The 24,056-nt window shown below is 40.9% G+C and overlaps 1 protein-coding gene across 7 annotated transcripts in view; it reads right to left on the bottom strand.

Moving 5' to 3' along the window:
* Window positions 1–24,056, bottom strand: part of AP3B1 (adaptor related protein complex 3 subunit beta 1) — a 346,462-nt gene that overhangs the window by 78,593 nt on the left and 243,813 nt on the right. For 5 of the 7 annotated variants that reach the window (XM_073344164.1, XM_073344165.1, XM_073344161.1 and 2 more), the window contains 2 exons: window positions 21,204–21,276; window positions 20,005–20,111 (listed from right to left, as the gene is read on the bottom strand). The exons of 1 other annotated variant lie outside the window; for it this stretch is intronic. In XM_073344164.1, coding sequence (XP_073200265.1) covers window positions 20,005–20,111; window positions 21,204–21,276 — 180 coding nt within the window. Of the gene's footprint in view, window positions 1–14,886; window positions 14,969–20,004; window positions 20,112–21,203; window positions 21,277–24,056 lie in introns of all 7 variants that reach the window. One more of the 7 variants, XM_073344167.1, reaches the window with a different exon arrangement.

Genomic DNA, 24,056 nt, shown 5'->3' with positions numbered 1-24,056 from the left:
GGACATGCTACAGATGGGTGTAATCCACCCCTCTAACAGTGCATGGGCATCTCCAGTGGTTCTAGTTCCCAAACCGGATGGGGAAATACGCTTTTGTGTGGACAACCGTAAGCTAAATGCTGTAACTTGCCTGACAACTATCCAATGCCACGCAAAGATGAGCTATTGGAGAAACTGGGACATGCCCAGTTCATTTCTACCTTAGACTTAACCAAGGGGTACTGTCAAGTACCGCTAGGTGAATCTGCCAAGGAAAGATCAACCATGTATGAATTTAATGGGCTCCCTTTTGGGCTGCGAAATGCACCCACCACCTTCCAAAAACTTGTAGATAGTCTCCCAGAGAGATTGGAAGAATCTGCAGTCACCTACCTTGATGATGTGGCCATCTTTTCTGATTCATGGGCAGAACACCTGGAACATCTACAAAAAGTCTTTGAGCACATAAGGGAGGCAGGACTAACTGTTAAGGCTAAGAAGTGTCAAATAGGCCTAAACAGAGAGACTTACCTTGGACACTAGGTGGGTCAAGGAACTATCAACCCCCCCTACTGGCCAAAGTGGATGCTATCCAAAAGTGGCCTGTCCCAAAGTCAAAGAAACAGGTCCACTCCTCCTTCGGCTTGGCCAGATATTATAGGTGATTTGTACCACACTACAGCCAAATCGCCACCCCAATAACAGACCTGACCAAAAAGAACCAGCCAAATGCAGTTCAGTGGACTGAAGAGTGTCAGAAGGCCTTTAACCAGCTTAAAGTGACACTCATGTCAGACCCTGTGCTCAGGGCCCCAGACTTTGACAAACCTTTCCTAGTAACCACAGATGCGTCCGAGTGTGGTGTGGGAGCAGTTTTAATGCAGGAAGGACCAGATCAAGAATTGCATCCTGTCATGTTTCTCAGCAAAAACACTATCTGAGAGGAAAAGCCACTGGTCAATCACCGAAAAGGAATGTTATGCCATTGTGTATGCTCTAGAAAAGCTACGCCCATACGTTTAGGGACAGTGTTTCCACCTGCAAACTGACCATGCTGCGCTGAAGTGGCTTCACACCGTCAAGGAAAATAATAAAAAACTTCTTCAGTGGAGTTTGGCTCTCCAAGATTTTGATTTTGAAATACAACACATTCCAGGAACTTCTAACAAAGTGGCTGATGCACTCTCCAGTGAGAGTTTCCCAGAATCAACTGGTTAAAATCGTTCTTGAAATGTGGGACATATTGTTAGTTTTTATGTAAGCAGTAGTATACCTAGAGGTGCATGTGTCTTATTAACTCTTTTTACTCCTACAGCTCCAGGAAGAAATCACAGCCAGTGTCGAACAGGCTGTCCAGCATCTTCTGTGATTTGGGGGGCTTGTCATAACCATAGAGCTAAGGGTAGCCTAGAATTCCTCCTTATCTGTAAGGGGTTAAGAAGCTCAAATAACCTGGTTGGCACCTGCCCAAAAGGACCAATGGGGAAAGAAGATACTTTCAAATCGGGGGATGGGAAGGCTTTGTTTGTGCTCTTTGTTGGGTATTCTCGCTCCTGGGACTGAGAGAGGCCAGGCCAAAATCCATCTCCTCCAGCCAATCCTGAACCAGTCTCTAATATTACAAAAACAGTGAGTAAAGCCAGGCAAGGCGTGTTAGATTATCTTTTGTTTTAGCTTGTGAATTTTCTCTTTGCTAGAGGGAGGTTTATTCCAGTTTTTTGTAACTTTGAACTAAGTCTAGAGAGAGTTCCTCTGTGTTTGTGAATCTTTTGTTACCCTGTAAAGTTATCTTCCATCCTGATTTTACAAAAGGTGATTTGTTTACCTTTTCTTTAAAGAACCTGATTGATTTTCAGTGTCCGAAGACCCCGGGGGGTTGATCTGTGCTCACCTTGTAACCAATTGGTTAGGATATTATTCTCAAACCTCCCCAGGAAAGGGGGTGTAAGGGCTTGGGGGGATACAGCTCCAACTGGCCCTCCCTGAATGTTCGTTTAAATCACTTGGTGGTGGCAGCATACCGTCCAAGGACAAAAGGGATTTGTGCCTTGGGGAATTTTTAAACTAAGCTGGTAGAAATAAGCTTAGGCGGTCGTTCATGTAGGTCCCCACATCTGTACCCCACAGTTCAGAGTGGGGAGGAAACCCTGACAGCACCCCATCACGCTGCTTCCTCACATGAGTCAGTCACACCTAATCATCTGTGCAGAGCTGGGTGACCTGCACAGGAGGCTGCTTACTTTTTGCAACATGAGATATGATTACCCTTTTCACTTCCTTCATAGTTACAAACTTTTTCTAGATATCTTACTGATATTAATAGGATATTTGTAAAATTCATTTAAATTAATCTTTGTACTAATCAGACTGAAATTGCTGGTGCAACATATAAGAGTAGGGGAAACACTGGAACTACTTAAACATCTTATATGGTTCTAAATGAACCTATCTCCTCAGGAAAGGAACAATGACAATTGCGGAGGGCTCAATGAAGACCTCTGCTCAATGTGCAGCTGTGATCAAAACTCAAACAAAATGTTAGAATGTGTAAGTATTGGGATGGAGAATAATACAAAATTATTACAATGCCATTATATAAATCAATGGTATGCCCTTCGCTAGAATACTATTTGCAATACTGGTCATCCCATCTCAAAAAGTATTTTCCAAGGTTAAAGGGGTTCAGAGAAAGGCAACAAGAATGAACATAGGTAGAGCCCTGCGCGGATACACAAATGTGGATCCGCATCTGCCAGGATCAACCCACAATCCGACCCACGATCTACTAGCCGTCTTTTACCTGTATCCGCACCTGCGGCAGAAAGCCATTTTACAAGGACTAGCAACGGGGGAGCGGGCAAAAGAAGAGGTAGTGGGGGGAGGGGTAGGCGGGGGGGAGGGTCTTGCAGGGAAGAGGCAGTGCAAGTGTGGGAACTGGGGGGTAAGGGGTAGCATGGGGGAAGGGTCTCGAGGAGAAAGGGCAGTGCAGAGGGAGGGCTAGGGGGAAGAGGTGTTGCACTGCGTGTGCTCCCGGGGGCTTGTGAGCAACAGCTTATGTTGCATCACAGTGGGGTGGAGAGGTGGAGCATTGGGGCCCTGCCTGCTTCAATCCCTGTGGCTGGGGGTAGGCCCTGCTGCCTAGCAGTTGGCAGGTCAGGCCCGGGACCGGGAGCATGGCCTGTGCTGCCGGGCCAGGCCATGGTGGGTGCTGGTGCTGCCCAAAGGGCCCGAGCTGCTGGACAGGAAGCGGTGCGGCGAGCAGGTGCTGGACAGCCCTGACTCTGACCTGCCACCCAGCTCCAGCCACCGGCTATTGGCTGCCAGCCCCAAGTGTGCTGCGCCCCCCCGGGCTGCCCAAGCCAAACGCCACAGGCCAGGTGCCACTGGTGAGTACAGCCCTGTACGGTTGTATCTGCATCCAATCCACTATCCGCAAAAATGATGTGCGGATATCCACATCTGCAGATGTGGATATCCGCGGATTTGCAGGGCTCTAAACAAAGGTATGGAAAAATTTTCGTACAAAAAGATTGAAAAGATCAGGATTGTTTACCTTGGAAAGAAGACAAATAAGAGGGGACTTGTTAAAAGTATATAAAACAATGAATGATATTAAGGTAGGTAGGTAGGTCATTAGCTTCTGTTCTCGTAATTTCATAATGAGGGGCCAATCAACACTGATTAAAAAGAAATGCTTTTATAAAACGCATAATTAGACCATGGAAGCCATTGCCACAGGATATCACTGAGATAAAAAAATTTAGCCAGATCAAAGGAGTGGACATTTATATGGATAACAAGAATATTCGAAGTTATAATGGTTAATTCTAACAAAGTTTGGAAGGGATCTCTGTCAAGAGTCAGGGTTTAAACAAACCTCTAAATATTAGAGATTAGAATGAGACCCTCAGAATCAGATTATGGCACATCTTCCTACTCTGGACAGCCATGAACACTAGGATGGTTTCCCAGTATGCCAACCTCTTCGTAGGCCACCACGAGTGAGAATTTCTGGATAAATGCAGAACAAAACCAATGATATACCTGAGGTATACTAATGACATTTTCATCCTCTGGACAAATGACCTAACCACCCTCTCAGATTTCAAAGACAACTTCAGCAACAGCCACCCATCCACCACACTTTCTAGAACACTCCCACAACAGCATAAATTTCCTGGACAGCACTATCGGCTTCAGCAATGGAACCCTAAAGATAACTATATATGAGAAACTCTCAGATCACACACTCACATTCACCGATCTAGTAATTACCCCCAATACATCTGTAATCTACAGCCAGGCACTCATACCACAGAACATACTCAAAGGAGAAATGCCAGGATACACACCTGAACACACTTAAAACTGCCTCCACTAAACAAGGACACTCCACCAGAGTAGAAGAGATCATCATGGAATGGGCCACACAAATACCCATTCAAAACATGAAAAAAAAAACCCTCCAACTGCACACCCCTTGATGTCACCTATCACCCCACATTAGAACCTGCACAGTGTAGTATTAAACAATTGCAACACATACTCTGTGGGGACCATACCCTGAAATAAATCTTTCCCAAACACCCTTTTCTGGTCTTCAAACAACCACTCAACTTAATCATCAGAAGCAAGCTCCTCAGAGACCAGAACTCACCAATTCAAAGTGGCATCAGCCCCTGCCATAACAACAGATACAAAACCTGCAGACATATCTCCGTTGCTACAATGATCCATACCTCCACAAAACACCTTTCAAGATACACGGGTCCTTCACTTGTCTATCACTACCTTTTGCGTAACTCATCCAGAGCACTATAAATATGCAACAACTATGTCAGTGAAATGAGACAATCACGACACTCTTGAATGAACCTGCACAGAAAAATGACAAAAGATCAAAACACCATATCACCTGTGCGTGAACACTATCATAAAGCTATCACCCCACATTTGACCTCTCAATCCTCATCCTCAAAGGAAACCTGCACAACACCTTCAAAAGACAAGCCTGGGAACTTAAATCCATAACTCTGCTAGACACCAAAAATCATGGTCTTAATAAAGACACTGGATTTATGGCTGATTACAACAATCTGTAACTTACTAACCCTCCTTTGTCCTAGACTGTAGAGATGTTAACTATCCACTTCACCTTTAATGGTCCCTTGCAACCTGTGTTAACTCCTTACCTGTTCAGTCTTGTATTTAGCTGCGACACTGAGTACCTTTCCCAGACCTGAAGAAGAGCTCTGTGTAAGCTAAAAAGCTTGTCTCTTTCACCAACAGAAATTGGTCCAATAAAAGATACTAACTCACCCACCTTGTCTCTCTAAAGAACCACTGTAATACCCTTACAAAATCAGTTTTAGCCAACTCTGCCAATAATGTACAGACATATGGCATATTATAAATGGCCTGTGCAGACAAAGTAATCTGATTGGATAGCCAAAATTTTGAGTTGTATAATTATCATCATAAGGCAATACTAGCATGGCTCTGAATGTAGTAATCAAAATACTAAAATACCCTGTCAAGTGTGCTCCTACTGTTAAAAGAATTCTAAAATAGTACTGTATTCAGAGATTCCATGTTTACTATTTCTCAATTGTTTCCATATCAAGGGAGTTAAATTTACAACTGAAAGGGTTTTTCCCCCCTAACTGATAGCTCTGCAACTCAGCCTTGGACAAAAATGTCAGATTCTGTTATTTCTGGCCTGTGTACCATCACCATTAATAAAGCTTTGACACTGGTATTGTCACCAGTTCCATAGGTGATTCACAAGCCAGAAAAGATTCCAGCTCACTTTCCCATACCTATATTAGTGCTCGCAGCAGAAAATAAAACAGTAAATGTTTATTTTTAACAGTTCTATTTTTAAAGCAGAATAGACTGAATATATCCAGAAAGAAGACCTGGTAAGTAAAGCGATGCCACTTGTACATAGCCACTTTCTGCTCACAGCCATACTTCAGTATGGCCAATAATCAGCTTCAGGGTGCGTAGTTATTGCATCAAATATAATTTTTTTTCTATGTTCACTTCAATACTAACAACTTTAGAATCCCAATGGAAATCAAACAACAAAAATTGTGTTAAACATTAAGAGCAAGCACAATGGGTGACAAAAGCACTTATAGTTTACCTAGAACACATTATAGAACAGGGATCAGCAACCGTTGGCACGCGGCCCGTCAGGGAAATCCGCTGGTGGTCCAGGACGGTTTGCTTACCTGCAGCGTCTGCAGGTTTGGCCAATCGCAGCTCCCACAGGCTGCAGTTTGCCGTTCCAGGCCAATGGGGGCTGCAGGAAGTGGCGTGGGCCGAGGGATGTGCTGCATTTCCATTTACGATCTTCTTCCTCCCTTTTACCTCCAAAATCCTACAGTGCCACTTACATCTGCTGCTTAAGATCTTTTCTCCAACTTCTTCTTCATCTTCGCCTATCTGAATTTTCTCCATTTCAATTAACTAAAATTGTATTCACCATTTACAACAAAATTCTCCTCCTAACGAAACCAAGGTGATATTTCCATCTTCTTCTTGATTGCTACTCCTTTTTTATTTAGTGTAGACAACATGGCAAGCACTGTACAAAAACACGGACAGACTTTGCTTTGAAAAGTTTACAATCTAAAAACCATACACTGAGAAATCTAAAGGAGAGCATTTTCCTTATCACCCTTCTTACACAGATTATCTGTCCCCCCTCTTCTGCTCTCTGTTGGCCACTTTTCTCTGTTGCTTCTTCTGTTTGCTCCCCACTCCATCATCTCCATCATCTCTTCCCCCATACTACTGGCATTCTTCCATGTTCTGTCTCCTGTCCCCTCCTTTTCTTCCTCTGGGTAACCACATTCACACACATTATCTTCAGCTACCTCTTATGCTAAAAAGTTTCCAAATCTCTTCTTGTTCCTCAACTTCTCTGCAGTCTTCCATCTTCAACTGTCTTTCACACATTTGCTCTTAAATGTTCCTCCACCATCTCAAAAAAAAAAATCAATCTTTTCTTCTCATAGTTTCACAGTCATATCGACCCTTTTCTCACCACTATCCTCCTCAACTTCTAGGCTCATGAACTGTCTTCTTTGACAGTTACCTTTTCCCTCATACCGTCTTTTGCCAACCTGTCCTCTCATCTCCTCAACTTCTAGGCTCATGAACTGTCTTCTTTGACAGTTACCTTTTCCCTCATACCGTCTTTTGCCAACCTGTCCTGTCATCCCCAGACAGCATCAAAATGCACCCTTTCTTCAAATGTTCCGCTGCTGAAACATTTCTCTTGCTTTGGTTACCTCAAACACTGACTTACCAAAGCTACCTTCTTTTCTGACTCCCCACTGCACACCTCTCCACTCTTTGCCACAGTTGCTAAAGCACCTTCTCTGCTCACTACTTCACCATGTCTCACTTTGTATACTATCTTGCCCCATTTATGCTCTTGTTCACATCTTGTCCTCCTTACCACTTTCACTTTCCATGTTGCTCTCAGTCATCTTTCCTTACTGTTCCCTTCATTTCCTTCTCTCATTAATTGGTTGTGCATTGAACAGTCACCCACTTCGTGTCTGCCAAGTACCTACTCACCACTTCTCCAAAAGAGTCTTTCCTATGCTGATCTCCTCAGTATTGATTTCTCCATACCATATCATAACTAAACAGTTTCTTATGTGTCCATATCAGACTGTAAACTCACTGAAAAAAAAACAACTCTTCTGCATTCTGTAAAGCATTTACACTACTATATAAATGATTAGTAATATAAACTAACGCCCCCATCAGGTCAGGAAATATACCCATTTTAGGGTAAGATGATGTGCAAAACTGCCAAGTGATACACCCAAGTGTCACAGAATGTCGGTGGTAGAGTCAGCTATAGAATCCAGGAGTTTTTATCTCTAACAATGAGATAGTGGTACCCATGCCTCTCTGACTTCCCACCTTCCCTGTACCAAGCTATAAAGATTTTTATTTATATATACACACACACATACACACATACATACACACACACACACACAAAATCAGTTGAAACAAAGGAGTTGCAGAACAGACAAAGGAGGGTGTTAACTATAGCAGCTTCTATTCAAGGCAACCTTGTTTTTGTAGGCTTAAAGAGATCCTTAGCATTACTGTAACAAATATATTGTATTTATACTTTCAATAATGTTAGCAGCTATGAATTTAGGGAAACAGACTTTATTGATAGGTTTTATAAATGCTGTATCCAATTACAGCGCTGAATGATTTGAACAATAGTCTGTCTGACATATTCAAAGGTAAGTGGCTGCAACATTTCTTTGCTATTAGGGTCATATACTGTACTTATCTATTTTTACACGCTGCTCTCTATTCCCTGGTAATAAATTAATTTCTTAGAGTTAGTTTGGCATGTACCCTACAGTTAAATTCATCCTCTCTCTGACTGAAGGAAAAAAGTTCTCTGAAGTTTTACAATTATACTTGTGATTTTAAAACTAATTCTCACACATTAAATTCAAAATACTATGTTAAAAAGGAACATTCATCCAACACAATGCCTGGAGAGTTGTTTTATTTTACTTACTTTTCTGAAAGTGGCTGGTAGTTTGGATAACCACAATTATTTAACCAACTGTACACTGGATTCTACAATATTCTCCAATTTATTTGAAAACAATAGATTTACATACAGCATTTCATTTTCATTGCCTCCTAAATCACAAAACAACTCTCAGAAAAGTCAATGAGGGAATGAATACACAGATTGGAAGACAGAATTGGGCCCTATAAGCAATCTCTATAAATCTCTTCAAAGTATCTTATTTATTGTTATTTGACTTCCATTTGTGCAAAACTGTCAACTGCAGACTACCTCTTTGCACAAGTTAAGATGACCTACTGGAATGATGTGCAAGAAATGCATTACTCTAACACACTGTAGTCCCTCCACACTGCATCACAGAGCTGCAGAGAGAAGTTTGAGGTAGATTGCATAGAGCTAGAGACAGATTTGAATTTTTTCATGCTCTGACTTAGTTGACCTTCTGCCCTTCCCTCACTCAAAACTAATCTGATATGCGAGAGCTACTTACTGCTAGTACTCTTCCCCTGCAGTTACTGACAAGTAGGCGATGACAGAATTAGGAATCGAGAAGAAGAGCTTGGCTCCCCGCTCTGTCCATGTTTCAGGAAGAGTTGATCAGAACAGAACTGTGCAGTCCTTCATCCTTTGATTACCCTCCACTATTTACCTCTTCCATCTGATCATCCCCCTATCTTTTGATGCCTCTGATTCACTGTTGCTGCTCTCCCTATTACACCAGGCCAGTGATGAGCTGATCTACAAAGTGAAGCAAACTTAATATTTTTCACTGTGACTTGGAGCCAGCAGTGCAGACCGCATGAGAGAATTTTTTGTAATTACAATTTCACAACTACTGGTGTTCAAGGCATAACAAATAGATGATTGCAGGATTGTCTCAAAAAATTTATCATGACAAAATTATCTTGAATCCAAACCTGTAAAAGGGTGCCCAACAGTGAATTTTTCAGAAAAGTGAAGAGCATGTGAAAAAAACAGAATGAAAACTGTTTTATAACCTTTCCCATTGCAATAGCTATAGATGCAACAACCCTTTTACATTTTTATGTTAACTTTAAAAAGAACAATGAAAATCACAAGATACAGTGTTTTAGACATTGACCCTACATTAAAATCAATGGGAGTTTTACTGTTAGGAGTAAAGACAGATTCTAGCCTTGATTTTCCTGTTATGCCTAACTATTGGAAGGGGTTTCCAAACAACAGGTGAGTTAACACTATATACATGCCATGCTGCTATTTAACCTAATTCTAAGGATTTTTTTTATTTGATCTCAGGGATTTTAGCTCACAGCTATACAAATATGAAGAGACAAAGTTTGAAAAAAAGAAGTAGGTGTAGCAACGTTGTACTAAATTTATAAGAGCAGCAGATTAATACAAATTAATTGAAGTGTCAAAGTAGCTGCTATAAAATGGTCACTGATAATCTTGTTTTAAACATCATACTTCATAAAACTTCCACTGTACTGAGTTCACACGGTTTTTGGAACCGTTACAATGAGAGTTTCACTGCAAAACGCATCAGTGAAACGAATAGGAGCTTGCAGATTATTCATAATGCAGTAGAGATGGTCCAAGGAGGCCAGATTTTATCTCTGGCTGTGGTCACATTTTTGTTTTACCTACATATGGGTCCAATCCACAAAGTTTGGATCTAGAATTTTAAACTGACTTTGCAAATGGTGGGGTGTTCAAATCCAGCTGATCTCATTGGCTTGTTTTTAGACTCCATTTACTGAGTTCAAAAGGGCTCAAATAAAAGGTTTTGGCCAATCCCTGTAACATAGTTAATGCAATATATATGTACAGAACAATATTTCTTGCATGGAGTATAAAAATACTATTCCCAAATGCATTGTTTCTATTTTAATTATTCAGTTTTCACACTGGACCAAGGGTGCAAATGTACTTCTAAGTGTGTAAGTCTTTCACCAATGTCTTCATCCAAACTTTCCCTTTTAGTTAAAGAAATTAGTGTTCAGTGTAAAAGAAGAACAGGAGACAAAGATAATGAAAAAACGAAGGTTACTTACTTGTAACCGGAGTTTGAGATAACTCTGCATATTCACACTCATGGTGGGTAATGCGCCGCCTGATGCAGCCCCCCAATGATAGAACCTTCGCTAAGCAGTACATGTTAGAGTGCATATGCACCCCCTCTTCCCTTTCCCCTCAGTGTCTCCAAATGTTCTGAAAATGAGACTATATAAGGGGGGGGGGGGGAGCTGTGCCCTCTACCACCTCCGTTCCTTTAACTGCTAACCCAGAGAAACCAAATTAGGTCTTTGAGAAATAGGGGAAGGTGGGCAGGAAATGTGAATATGCAGAGTCATTTAGAAGAACTCCTGTAACAAGTAATCTTAATTTCTTCTTTGAGTTGCTCTGAATATTCTGATTTATGGGTATTTGGCAAGCAGTGCTGAAAACTCAGGAGGAAGGCAACAGAGTCCTAATTAAATAATGACAAGCATTGCACTACTAAATGTAGCATCAGCTCTCGAAACCAAATCCAACGTACAATGTTTGGTAAAGGTATGGACTGACTTGCAAGAAGCAGCCTCACAGATTTCCCCAACAGGAACATGTTTAAAGGCAAATGAAAGACACTGCCACTGCTCTAGCAGAATGAGCCTGAAACAGCAGGCCTGGCGACTGTGACTAACTTGTAACATTCAATGATACATTGATTAACCCGTCTGGAAATAGTCTGAACTAAGGCTAAGATTTTGTTACGTATGACTAAGGCTAAGATTTTGTTACGGATATTTTTAGTAAAAGTCACGGACAGGTCACGTGCAAAAAGAAAAATTAACGGACACCGTATAATCCATGGAAGTGTGCATGTGCCCCATGCATCAGAGCCAGAGAACTTTGCCTAGCAGTACATGTAGGAGAGGTGCTCACATCTCATGGCCTTAGCCCCTCCTCTGGCCATATAAGGGCGATACCACCCTGATCCCCCTCAGTCCCTTCACAATGAACATCAGGAGCAGAGATTCCAATGCAACAGGATGGACAGTGGGTTGACTGTGGAATACATGTCTGCATCACACTGAAAGAACAATAGTTACAGTAAGTAACTGTGATTTCTTCTTCAAGTAGATGCAGCCTTGTATTCCATGTAGGTTACTCTCAAGCAGTATTTGCAGGAGGTGGGGCTCCAAGTCTATTTAAAAAAAGATTGCAGGATTGCTTTCCCACAATTTGCATCTCAGCATGAAGCAGGATAATGGCATAGTGGTTCATAAATGTATGTGCAGAGGACCAAGTGGCATCTCTTAGAAATGCAATCAGCATGACCTAGGCTCTTGTAGAATGAGCTCACACCAGGGGAACCGAGGGGGGAATGTAGTCTGAGCTACTTTATATGCTGTCATGATACAGGAGGTTATCCATCTGGAGATCATCTGGAAAGAGATTGCTTGACCCTCCATTACGTCAGCATGACACAATCAGATGAGGTGAGGCTGGAAAGGGTATTTTAGCCATATCCAGGTAGAAATCTAGACACTGCCTCACATCCATCATGTGAAGATGCTACTCCTCTTGGGTTGAACAGGTGTTGGGTGGGGTGGGAACACATGTAGATACGAGTGAAACTGATAGACCACTTTAGGCAAAAACTTAGGTTGCTGCCGCAGGGTCACTTTGTCTTCAGAAAACCTCATGTAAGGGAGAGTCTGCCATCCAAGCCTGAAACTCTCACAAACACCTTGCAGATGTTATCACAAAGAAAGCAGTTTTCTGACACAAAAAGGAGAAGGAAAAAGTTGAGAGGCTCAAACGGAGACCTGCTGAGTCCTGCTGTGATCCTGAAACGTCCGACAGGCACTGCAGATGCCACAGACGCTTCCTGTTCTGACCACAGTTCTTGAACTTTCAGCAACCACACGTGGGCTCCCCAACCCATTAAGGAGGCATCTATGACAATAGTCCTGGTTGGCAAAGACCAAGTGCAGGGAATGCCAGGGCACACATTGCCCTGAATTGTCTACCGTCGTAAGGAATCCAGGCTCAGTGGAGGAATTTAGACCAGACTGCCCAAGGGATAGTAATTCGGACAATAGACTGAATTCAGCCACATCTGAAGAGGATGTAGCTGTAACCTGGCAAATTGAACTACCTGTATGCAGGCAGCCATATGACCCAGCAACCTCAGGCACATTCAGACTGTAGTTGAGGTTTGAGACTGTAATTCCAAACAAAGGTGGCAAATCGTCTGGAACTCAGTTGGCAGAAATGCCATCTAACTTGATTCTTTGAGATGGGACCAAATGTTGACTTCCTGGCTGTTCAGGATCAAACTGAATGCCAGACAATCCACTAAGTCATGGGACTGTAGAGCATTCTCAGGAGACGACTAAGCAGAGGCAACATCCATTTGTTCATCAGCTGCCAAATCTGAATCAAAGACTGTATCCATGTGATCCAGCTCAAAAAGGGGAGCTCTCTCAGACTTGTCATTGGGCACACCGTCTGAGCAGCAGGTGGATTCAGTGAAACTGAATCTGAAGATTCCACCACCACCAAAGTTTTTTAAGTCAGGACCTCGCTTCTCCATCCATGAGGTGGATAACTCAAAACCTTCTGAGGCCGAGCCCAATAAGACCCTGGAGTCCAGGAGGGCCAGTCTCTCCAATACCTGGGATCTGAGAATATACCCATAGAAGAAGGTACAAACTGACCAAGAGATTGAGGAAACCAGATTTCAGTGGTACAAAACTGGATGGTTCAAGCCTTTTAACTCTTCCTCTGTCCTCCTTTAAGCGAGGACCCGCTATGGATCTCAGTCAGATAACAATGGCACCAGAGGATGAATTGACATCAAAGGTGAGAATCTGCTTGCTGAACCTGGAGCTGTCTTAGGAGGACGACGACAAAGATGGAACCAGAAAAAGACTCTCAGGATCCTCTTCTCTACCCATCTTTTAAGTCAAAGAGATGTAGATCTACAACCTGACAAAGCCTCTCTTTTGCTTTCCCCATAGGTCTCTTGCTTGGATCAGCTCAGAAGCTGAACGGTGAACATCAGTTACCATAGTAATAGTCCTTTTCAGATCAGAGGATAGCACAGAAACAGGAACAGACAATGGTGCTGTTAATGCAATTTAAAAAGCACTGGATCTGGAAAGAGATTAAGCTCCACACTCCTCAGCTGAGACTGATCACAGAACTGAAACAGGCCTCAGCTTTTGGATCGGATGATGTTCCGGAACCCAAAGATTTAGCTGCAAGGGCCTCTTTAAGCAGGACCACCTGCATTCTATTCTGTCTCTCCTTATGTGCTCTGAGCATAAGCAAATAGAACAGCCAGAAGAAAACCAGCCTTCTCTGAGTCACTTACGGCAGTGATTCTCAACCTTTCCAGACTACTGTACCCCTTTCAGGAGTCTGATTTGTCTTGCAGATTCCAAGTTTTACCTCACTTACGACTTGCTTACAAAATCAGACATAAAAATACAAAAGTGTCTGCACACTATTACTGAAAAATGGCTTCCTTTCTCATTTTTACCATATAATCATAAAATAAATCAATTGGAATATAAACATTGTACTTATTTTTCAGTGTGATACTTGAGTCTGTTTTTCACTTGTGAGACTTGTCATTCTGGGAGACTCTCTCATTTTGTTTGTATGAAATTTTAGTTTGTATTGAATTCGCTAGTGCTTTTTATGTAGCCTGTTGTAAAACTAGGTAAATATGTAGGTGAATTGAGGTACCCCCGGAAGAGAACCACTGACTTATGACATCTAACATGGTCTTCTGACACCAGGAAGACAGCTGTGCATGAAGTACATCTTTTAAAACCTGACTTCTTCTTCTTCTTCAGTTCTGCTATCACATGGAACCAAGCTACCACTAAACTAAAACACCTACAAGATCTCTATCAAGCATTCTTACAACTACAATACCCACCTGCAGAAGTGAAGAAACAGATTGATAGAGCCAGAAGAGTTCCCAGAAGTCACCTGCTACAGGACAGGCCTAACAAAGAAAATAACAGAACGCCACTAGCCGTCACCTTCAGCCCCCAACTAAAACCCCTCCAACGCATTATCAAGAATCTACAACCTATCCTGAAGGATGACCCTACACTCTCACAAATCTTGGGAGACAGACCAGTCCTTGCCTACAGACAGCCCCCCAACCTGAAGCAAATACTCACCAGCAACCACATACCACACAACAGAACCACTAACCCAGGAACCTATCCTTGCAACAAAGCCCGTTGCCAACTGTGCCCACATATCTATTCAGGGGACACCATCACAGGGCCTAATAACATCAGCCACACTATCAGAGGCTCGTTCACCTGCACATCCACCAATGTGATATATGCCATCATGTGCCAGCAATGCCCCTCTGCCATGTACATTCGTCAAACTGGACAGTCTCTACGTAAAAGAATAAATGGACACAAATCAGATGTCAAGAATTATAACATTCATAAACCAGTCGGAGAACACTTCAATCTCTCTGGTCACGCGATTACAGACCTGAAAGTTGTGATATGACAACAAAAAAAATTTCAAATCCAGACTCCAGCAAGAAACTGTTGAATTGGAATTCATTTTCAAATTTGATACAATTAACTTAGGCTTGAATAGAGACTGGGAGTGGCTAAGTCATTATGCAGGTTAACTTATCTCCTCCTTCCCCTCCCTCCCCCCCCCGTTCTTGTTAAACCCTGGATTTGTGCTGGAAATGGCCCACCTTGATTATCATACACATTGTAAGGAGAGTGATCACTTTAGATAAGCTATTACCAGCAGGAGAGTGGGGTGGGGGGAGAGAAAACCTTTTGTAGTGGTAAACACCCATTTTTTCATGCTTTGTGTGTATAAAAAGATCTTCTATCAGTATGCATCCGATGTAGTGAGCTGTAGCTCACGAAAGCTTATGCTCAAATAAACTGGTTAGTCTCTAAGGTGCCACAAGTACTCCTTTTCTAAAAACTACCTTAATTACACTAACAGACACAATAAAAACCAACAACAAGAAACTAAGGCACTAACAGGAGAAAAACCCTGGATCTGATGGACTGGGGCAGTTCACTTCTGTCTGGCACAGCGGTTGGAAGGAAATGAGACAGTAGTGGGCACAGCCCCTTATTAGATAGCCTCGCCCTCACAATGTTTGGAGCTGCTGACAGGAGAAGGTTCACACGTGCTCTAACGGACACTGCTTGGAGAAGGTTCTACTGCTGGGCTGTACCACGCACTGCATTACCTGTAAGTGGGAATATGTAGAGCCACTCGATGAAAGTAGTAACTCAGCTTAGTATTTAATTTATGACAACTCCAGCCATGCAAGGGCTGAATATCTCCAGCTCCCATTGTAGACAGGGTTGGTAGGAACAAAAATTAGGGTAGTTTCATAAAAATGTTGCTCCTAGATTCAACTTTACTTGTACTTGATAAAAGCATACAAAATAAGAAATTCTTTAGAAGTCACTCTAAACTGCTACCACAGGATTCCTGATACTTCAGATCATAGTATGTATTAGCAAAATGTACAAACTCCTTCATTCCTTTTTTATTCCATTCTTCAAATGTTTAACATTCTAAGGACTGGCTTACCTGAGTTTTCTAGGATTGCTGTTTTACTACATGGTTGCACTATTGCAACTTTCAGTGCAGTGCATTCACACTAGCCATCTTGTTTTTTGTGCACAGAATGGATTGTGATCATACATATCACTCCCTGCGTTGAATTATTCTATCCCATATGAAGGTCACACATGTGCCATGAAGGTTGGGGGTTATGTTCTGTTACACCCTCACACTTGCACATAACTATAACAGAGATGAACCACACAATCTTTGTGTGTGAAATGCTCAAGCTCAGTATTGTTACTTTCCTTAATTTGCTCAGTATTTTTAGTTTTAATTTTATTTTCTCTGTTATTTTATTGCTGTGTTTCCTAGCTGCACAGTTTCCCTCTCTCGTGTTTCCTCAAGGAACAAGAGAGGAGAGTGGTGTGAACCAGCCTCTAGATGTAAGACACCCCTTCCGGTCTCTCTATCTGTCCCAGTTAGCCCCCACCATTCCTTAATAAGGCAGTAAGGCTCCTAGGATATGTACTACTCCTCAAGGGTAGGTTGTAATGAATGGGTGCTGCATCATGGCAAGGTAAGTGATTTTACTTGGGATAACGGAGGATATAGTGGGTAGCCCTGCTGTGCATCTTCACTGATGATACTTCTATGCGGGTGACTCTGATGCAGCAAATGAATTATTGTGCCAATGGCCAGTGAAGTAAGCACATTTATTTGCGGGGAAGGGGGGGAAGAAGTATGCTTGTATTCTCTCCATTTCCTCATGTGCTATAGGTGTGAAAGGGGGAATGGGTATGGTGGATGGGGATTAGTCAAAGCTAGATGCAGCTGATTACCACCTCTGTCCTGCCCTGATCAGAAAGGGCATAGTGGAGAAAAGAGAGGGTTCAGGGCTGTTTTTGGGCCTGCCTAGAGCCAGGAAGACTGGAGCCAGTCAGTGCTCTGTGATGACAAAACTTTGAAGGGTGAGCAGGAGCAATGTGGATATGCAGCAGAAGGAATAACTGCACAGTAGCAGCTGCTAAGCAGGGCTTGCTGAAACCTGGTATGGCAACACTGTAGAGTGACATGGTGTAGACTACATTGTGCTTACCCTTACTCAGAGCAACTGAAATCCGAGCAGTGCTGTGAATATCTGGCCACTATGGGCAGTGATTGTGTGCGTGCAATATTCCAGGCATGTTAAGAAGAGCTGCAACATCAAAATTCTCCAGTGTAGACAGGGCCCACATCCATAGCTGAAGTCCATAGCTTAACATTTTTTGTCAAGTCTGTAATTTTACCAGTCTGTTCACTGGAATAGTATCTAAAACATTCTTTCATTTATGAATCATGAGTTAGTTGACTGCCAGTTACTGTGTGTTTCTGTCTTGCATGAGACTTTTGAGGGTTGCGGGGGCGGGAGAGGGGAGAGGTTATTTATCTTGCAAAGAGATAAATTGTCCCCAGTATCAATATATGGAACTTTGCAAGTATTTATTAAATATATTTTTTCTCAAAATAAATGTATTTTTAAGATTAAATAGTGAAAAGTAACAAAAAGGGAAATTTCTTAAAGGTAAATTTCAAATAATGAAACTGAAGGAAGGGGAATGGAAGATTGGTTTTAACTTACATAGGACCTAAATATTTTTGGTAGGTCAACTAAAAAGATGTAATACAGCAGTATTTACTAGAAGAGAAACAATGGTACTGCAGCTAAAATACAGGGCTGGTTATCAAGAGTTCTGATTTCTATTTCATGGTTTCCTATAAGACTTTTTCTGGATTCTTGGGCAAGTTACAACTGCCTTCGAATCTCAGCTACACCTAACTGTAAAATGGGAATTCCACCTCCACCTCACAAGGATATTGGGAGACTTAATTTCTATAGCTTTGCCATCTTCCATTGGAATATGCTGACAAAGAAGTGTGAAGGAAGAAGAGAAGATAAAATACGGAAGTGAAAAAATCAGCCAACTAACCAAGGATGCTTCCTCAACACACTGGAATTAATAAACCTGAATTAATCCAGTACATGTTGCAAGAAACAAATATCAAGGGCCTGATCCAACTTTTATTGAGTCCAAAGGGAACTGGATTGGACCTTAATGAAGCAGCAGAAAAAAGAAATAGAAACACTTGACACTAATAGTATAAAAGGGCATTCCAAAACTAACATGCACAGTAACAAAACAGAAAAAGATATGAAGGCAATTATGTGAAATATATTCTGTTATTTATTCTACTTATTTGGAAAACACACACACAGTTACTGCTCATTACAGACACCTGTAGCTTACTGAACTTACTGGTAGAATCTCCTACTGGTAGCTTACTGGTAGAATCTCCTTCCTTAGAGGTTTTTAAGGTCAGGCTTGACAAAGCCCTGGCTGGGATGATTTAACTGGGAATTGGTCCTGCTTCGAGCAGGGGGTTAGACTAGATGACCTTCTGGGGTCCCTTCCAACCCTGATATTCTATGATTCTATGAACGGTTTAATGTTTAAAAATACTTGGGGGCCTTCTCTACATAGGGAAAATTGATCAGCATAACTATTCCGGAATGACTATTCCAGAATATCTTGTTTGGTATAATTTAGCTATTCCAGAATAACTTCCCTATGTGGATACTCTATTCTGGAATAAAGTCACTTTTAATTTGGATGAGAGTGTCCACATGGAGGAGTTATTCCAGAGCTTTGGCTGCAGAACAGTTATTCTGGAAAGCTAGGTCAGTCAATTTCCCTGTGTAGACAAGTCCTAAGTGAAAACAACAGGACAAACATAACAGCTCTGGTGTTAAGGGAAAGAGTCACTGAATTCTAGAGGCTTTCTTCTGTGTTTCAGAAAAACTGGACAAAGAAGGTCAATACACTTTCTTATCACCAGCAGAAGATACAATTCCATGGCCTTACACCAATGTAGCTGCACAATACAAACCCTTACCATGGGTAAGTCACAGTTTACAATGGTGCAGTACATCTACACCAGCACTTGTTCTGACGTAGCTATACTGATAGCTACAACTCTCAGTATATAAAAGACCCAAACCCAGGGAGGTGAAGTGACGTATTACGTCATGCCAGCTTTGGCTGCATCAGCACAAGATGCTGCTGCCCTGTTACCTTTCACAATGTAAATTGTCACTTGTATGGAATTGTAATTATATAAGGTCTTGGATATGGATAATGGGCACTGGCACATCATTTTATAGTAAATTTATACACTTTCCACTTTTAACGTTTTCTGTGTCGGTACTTTTTGTAGCCATCCCAAACTGTCTATACCTGAAAGTAGTCAAATTTTAGTTTTGCTTCTTTTCATGATAAGAAGAGTTGGTGGAGGAAATACTGGTAAAGCATCAGGCTGAGAAGTAGTAAGGCCACATGTTTTTATTCGCTGCTAGCTGTGTAAATGTTTTAGTATCTTGACAATTTGTTTTTCCTTTTTTCCTGGACCCAGCATCAAGCAATTATTTCTAGTTTCTAATTTTTAGAAACATTTTCTTTGGATTTGTGCGTTTGGTTCGGATTTGTGAGTATGTATGTTTCATTGGGGCTGGAAAGACAGTCAAGTTGGAGGGAAGGACTGAGCAAGAGCCCATACCTAAAATAGTTGTACAATACCAAGTGAATGCAGCCATTCTAAACGTTCATTATTCATACCTTCCTTTCCCCAGCTTTCCAATTCCCATGAATATATCAAATAGATCAAAAAAAGTTGTTCAATTTGTCTACAGATTCTAGATTGAGAAATTGCAACATCCTTTAAAAAGTACCTGTTACGGTACTTTCATCAATGACTTCCCCAGAAACACATGAAACAACTAAATTGAGTGGGTTTGTTTTTGTTCAGTTGGGGGTTTTGGGGGGAAAATAAAGATTACTTACATCAATGACTGATGACCTTGACAGGCTTAAACCCTCTAAGTCAGCAACTAAACTTGGAGAGAGAATAGCTGGAGTGGGAAATGCTACAGGAGTTGACACAGGATTGACTGCAGGAAAAGAACAGTTGAAAAAAATGGATCTAATAATGGTTTTAAATTAAAAACATTAAGGCAATTAAATACTTCAATTAATAGCATGTATGGTAAGCTGGCATCTTGATTTAACTGAGTTATGCTCAAACACTTTTAAAATCTAGGACTATATTAACCTGGTATATCTCAGAAGATAATGGTAAACTCCCAATGTGAAATTCATATCTGTCAAAAAGTCTGAACTTAATGCTTTGAAGAATGACTGTGGGAGCCCAACAGAAACTAAGAAAATGTAATAAATCAACTTTACTGATTTTATTACGTCATATGTTCAATACAACTTCCTTTTCTAAATTGATACAATAATCTTTTGTTCCTTCTTCCCCATTGCTACTCTCATACTCTTCCTGTGTATTTCATACTCATTACTTCTGTACTACCTACATAGTGCCATATACTGTCATGGTGCTTGGAAAATTAAAGATAATAGATCTAAATCTTTTAAAAATTCCACATTCATGTCTCTCATTAACTCAAATATGACTTCTGTATGCACTTCACTTTCAGAATGAGTCTGAAAATAAGACATACAAACCTAAAGAATCCACACTACAAGGTTTAGACTAGAAAACAGTTCCAGATCTTTCCATCTTTTTGCAATACTGCATTGTTAGCTGGAATTTTAATTCTTAATGTCTTCTCTATAGTAGTTGAATTAGCTGCCAGACTGACTAAATCAATACATCCTAAGAAATGTCTAAGGTATACCTAAGGCAATAATTCCACTCAAGTGGTAAATGAAGTCATGACACACAAAACAGCTCAAAACAAATGAATGTTTCAAATAGTAGCACATTAAAAAAGATACTTTCTGACAGAACTCTAAACTTGACAAGCACAAATTTCAAATTACACATTTAAAACAGCAAGTGTGTGATTTCACTAACATCTATACGTGTGCCAGTTAATTGGTATGATAAATGAACAGGATCGTTACTTCAGCCATTTAAATTTATGGAAATTATTAGGAATTTATCTTGTGACAAGAAAGATTCTTTGATCCCATTCTTAAAGAAATAAATAATGTTATATAACCAAATTACTTACAATCATCCAAGTCTAGTAGGGACACATCTTGTTTAGTAGGCGCTTTTTTCTCTGGCATTACCATTTCTTTTCTCTGTCAAAATATATGAATATTTCATTTCTGCCATGCCAGTAAAGAGATTCTTCAACACTTTTATAATAGCAGAAAATATTTTCTTCACTTTAAAAGAAAAAAAATACCCATTTTGCTCAGCTCAGCATTCTGAGAGTTCACCTTGTGAGAAGGATTTCCGACCAGGGATTAACTGAATTGTATTCCACAAAAAACCTGTTAGTTAAAATGAACATTTCTGAGGCCCCAATAAGCTTGTTTTACTATTCAAGTAAAACTTCTAGGGAGACACTGAAACTTTCAGGATTTTCTACAGAGGATGAAAGTGGAAAATCTGGTGAAACCACCCCTTTAGAAGGTAAACCAATCTTAAGCAGTGGTGTTGCTTTCTCTGACCCCACAAATTCATCCAAATGAATGCAATATTATTATTATTTGTACTGCAGTAGCTCCTGTAAGACCCAGTCAGGGACCACTGCTCCAATATAGGCACTGTGCAAACAACAAAAAGTTGGTCCCTGCCACAAAGAATTACAATCTTAATCTTAAAATTTGTGGATGATGCACATATTGTCAATGTGGTAAATAATGACAGGGCAGTCATATCAAGCAATCCAGATTGCTCTATAAGTAGGGTCCATTCAAACAAAATTTGTTTTAATTCAGTCACATCTAAGACGACAGAATGCAGGCCATACCTTCAGAATGGGGGACTCTATCCTCAACAGCAGTGACTCTAAAAAGGGATATAGTGGTCATAATGAACAAACAATACAATGTGAGTTCCCAGTGTGATGCTATGGCATAAAGGGCTAATGTGATCTGTGGATGTATAACCAGGGGAGTCAGAGTAGGGAGGCGACCGATACTGGAATACCATGTACAGCATCCACATTTTAAAAAAGATTGGAAAATTTGGAGTGGGTGCAAAAAAGAACTACACAAATGATTCAAGAGATGGCCAAAATGCCTTACACACTGAGATACTTAGAGCTCAAAAGAGGATGAAGCGGTGACTTGATTATGGTGTATGAGTACTTTCATAGGGAGAATACACGAGTTCTTTAATCTAGTGAAGAAAGGCACAACAAGAACCAACTGCTGGATGTCACAGCCAGACAAATTCAAATTAAAATAAGGCATACATTGTTAACAGTGAGAATGATAAACCATTGGAACTAACTACAAAGGGACAGGGAAGATTCTCAATCTCATGTCTTCAGATCAAGATTGGATTCCTTTTTGGAAGATATGTTTTAGTTAAACAAGTTATTGGGCTCTATACAGGAGTGGCTGGCAGAAAATTAATGGCCTGTGGTATACAGGAGGTCAGACAAGATCTTGTAACAGTTCCCTGTGGCCTTAAAATCTGTTAAACTTGTGGGATTTGAAGGTCTGTCAGGGACTCTGTAGATGGCAAATATAAAGTTAAAAGTAAAAATACAAAAAAGAGAAGCCAATTAAAAAAAGACATTCAAAGGACATAATATAAACTGAGTTAAGATCTGCATGTCCCCACTCTCCTCCTCCTGACCAAAAACAGGCTGTGGATATGGAGAAGGGAAGGTATTCAGTACACAAATAAGTTTTAACTATAGATGGAGTAAAGAAGTGGCATATGACTCTGGTTTATGGTAGGATTAAGGTTCAAGGGCTTATCCTGGTTACGGTTTCATCCTTATTACTTGTCCCATTCTAGATAGGACTGTCCAAGATTTTTATCTCCTGTCTTGGGTTTCTGCAGTCCTACTCCTAATCAAACTCTCATGCAGCCAATTAAATTCAATACCAAAAAAGCGTCCCTCTCTCACAAGGGGCTACTGTGGGAAAAGGGTGGGAGTCCTGAGTCTGTCAACAACAGCAGTGCCAATTCCATCTGTTGAAAAATCGTGAGTCAAGTCCAAAAAATCCAAAATCTCTTGTAATCACTTGCCTCCAGTAGCTGGAACTTTAAGAAAAAACATCAAATATCTTGAGACTCATGATAAAAGTCTTGACAGTTGGCAACACAGCAATAATAATACTAATAACTGATCGGAAAGATAAGCACAGAAGAAAGGACAGCCATCCGAGGAGCAGCAGCTGCTCGCTCAACCCTATACTCTTATCTGGGTTGAGGATACATAATGAGGAAAGGAGGGTGTATTTGGCCAGCCCATTTTTCTTTTCTACTACTTTCTTTTCATTTTGGGGCCCAGGGGAGAGATGATAAAAATGAGAAGAGAAAGCGGACACAGACGGAAGACACCACCCTCCTCTTAAAAGACCAGTAACACAAAAGAATTTAGCAACATCTTAACCAAGGAATACACCCATTCCGGTTCTGGACAGAACTGGAATCAAAACTATAGGCCAAGCTGTCTTGATTCTAAGAACTCAGATAGCCCACCTGTAATTAGAATACGTTCAGATTCAAGGTTTAGATTTGACCATTTTTCATTTACACTGAACTTTGACCCAATTTTTTCACCACATTACATCCTCGTAGTACTCCTCTCGTTTATTGAAGATTTCAAAGATATACCATTTTGTGACACCACAAATATAAAATTAACTGCATGATTTCAGTGATGACTTCCAGTATTCATGGTGTTACATTTTGGAATAGCTTTTCTGAACCAGCAACTGATAAGAACACCTCACAGAGGTTGAAAAATGACTCTTTAAAAGACAATTAAAATGTATTTTCTGCACTGAAGTCAATTTTCATCTGTTTTACAGTTCATCTTAAATGTCTGAATAACATCCCTTATTGGGCTCAAGTAACTCAAGGCCTGAACAGGTTTTCCTTTAACTTTCCC

This window comes from Lepidochelys kempii, chromosome 5, assembly GCF_965140265.1.
Source record: "Lepidochelys kempii isolate rLepKem1 chromosome 5, rLepKem1.hap2, whole genome shotgun sequence".
In the NCBI taxonomy this organism is placed as follows: domain Eukaryota; kingdom Metazoa; phylum Chordata; order Testudines; family Cheloniidae; genus Lepidochelys; species Lepidochelys kempii.
This window is presented reverse-complemented; position numbering and strand designations above follow the sequence as displayed.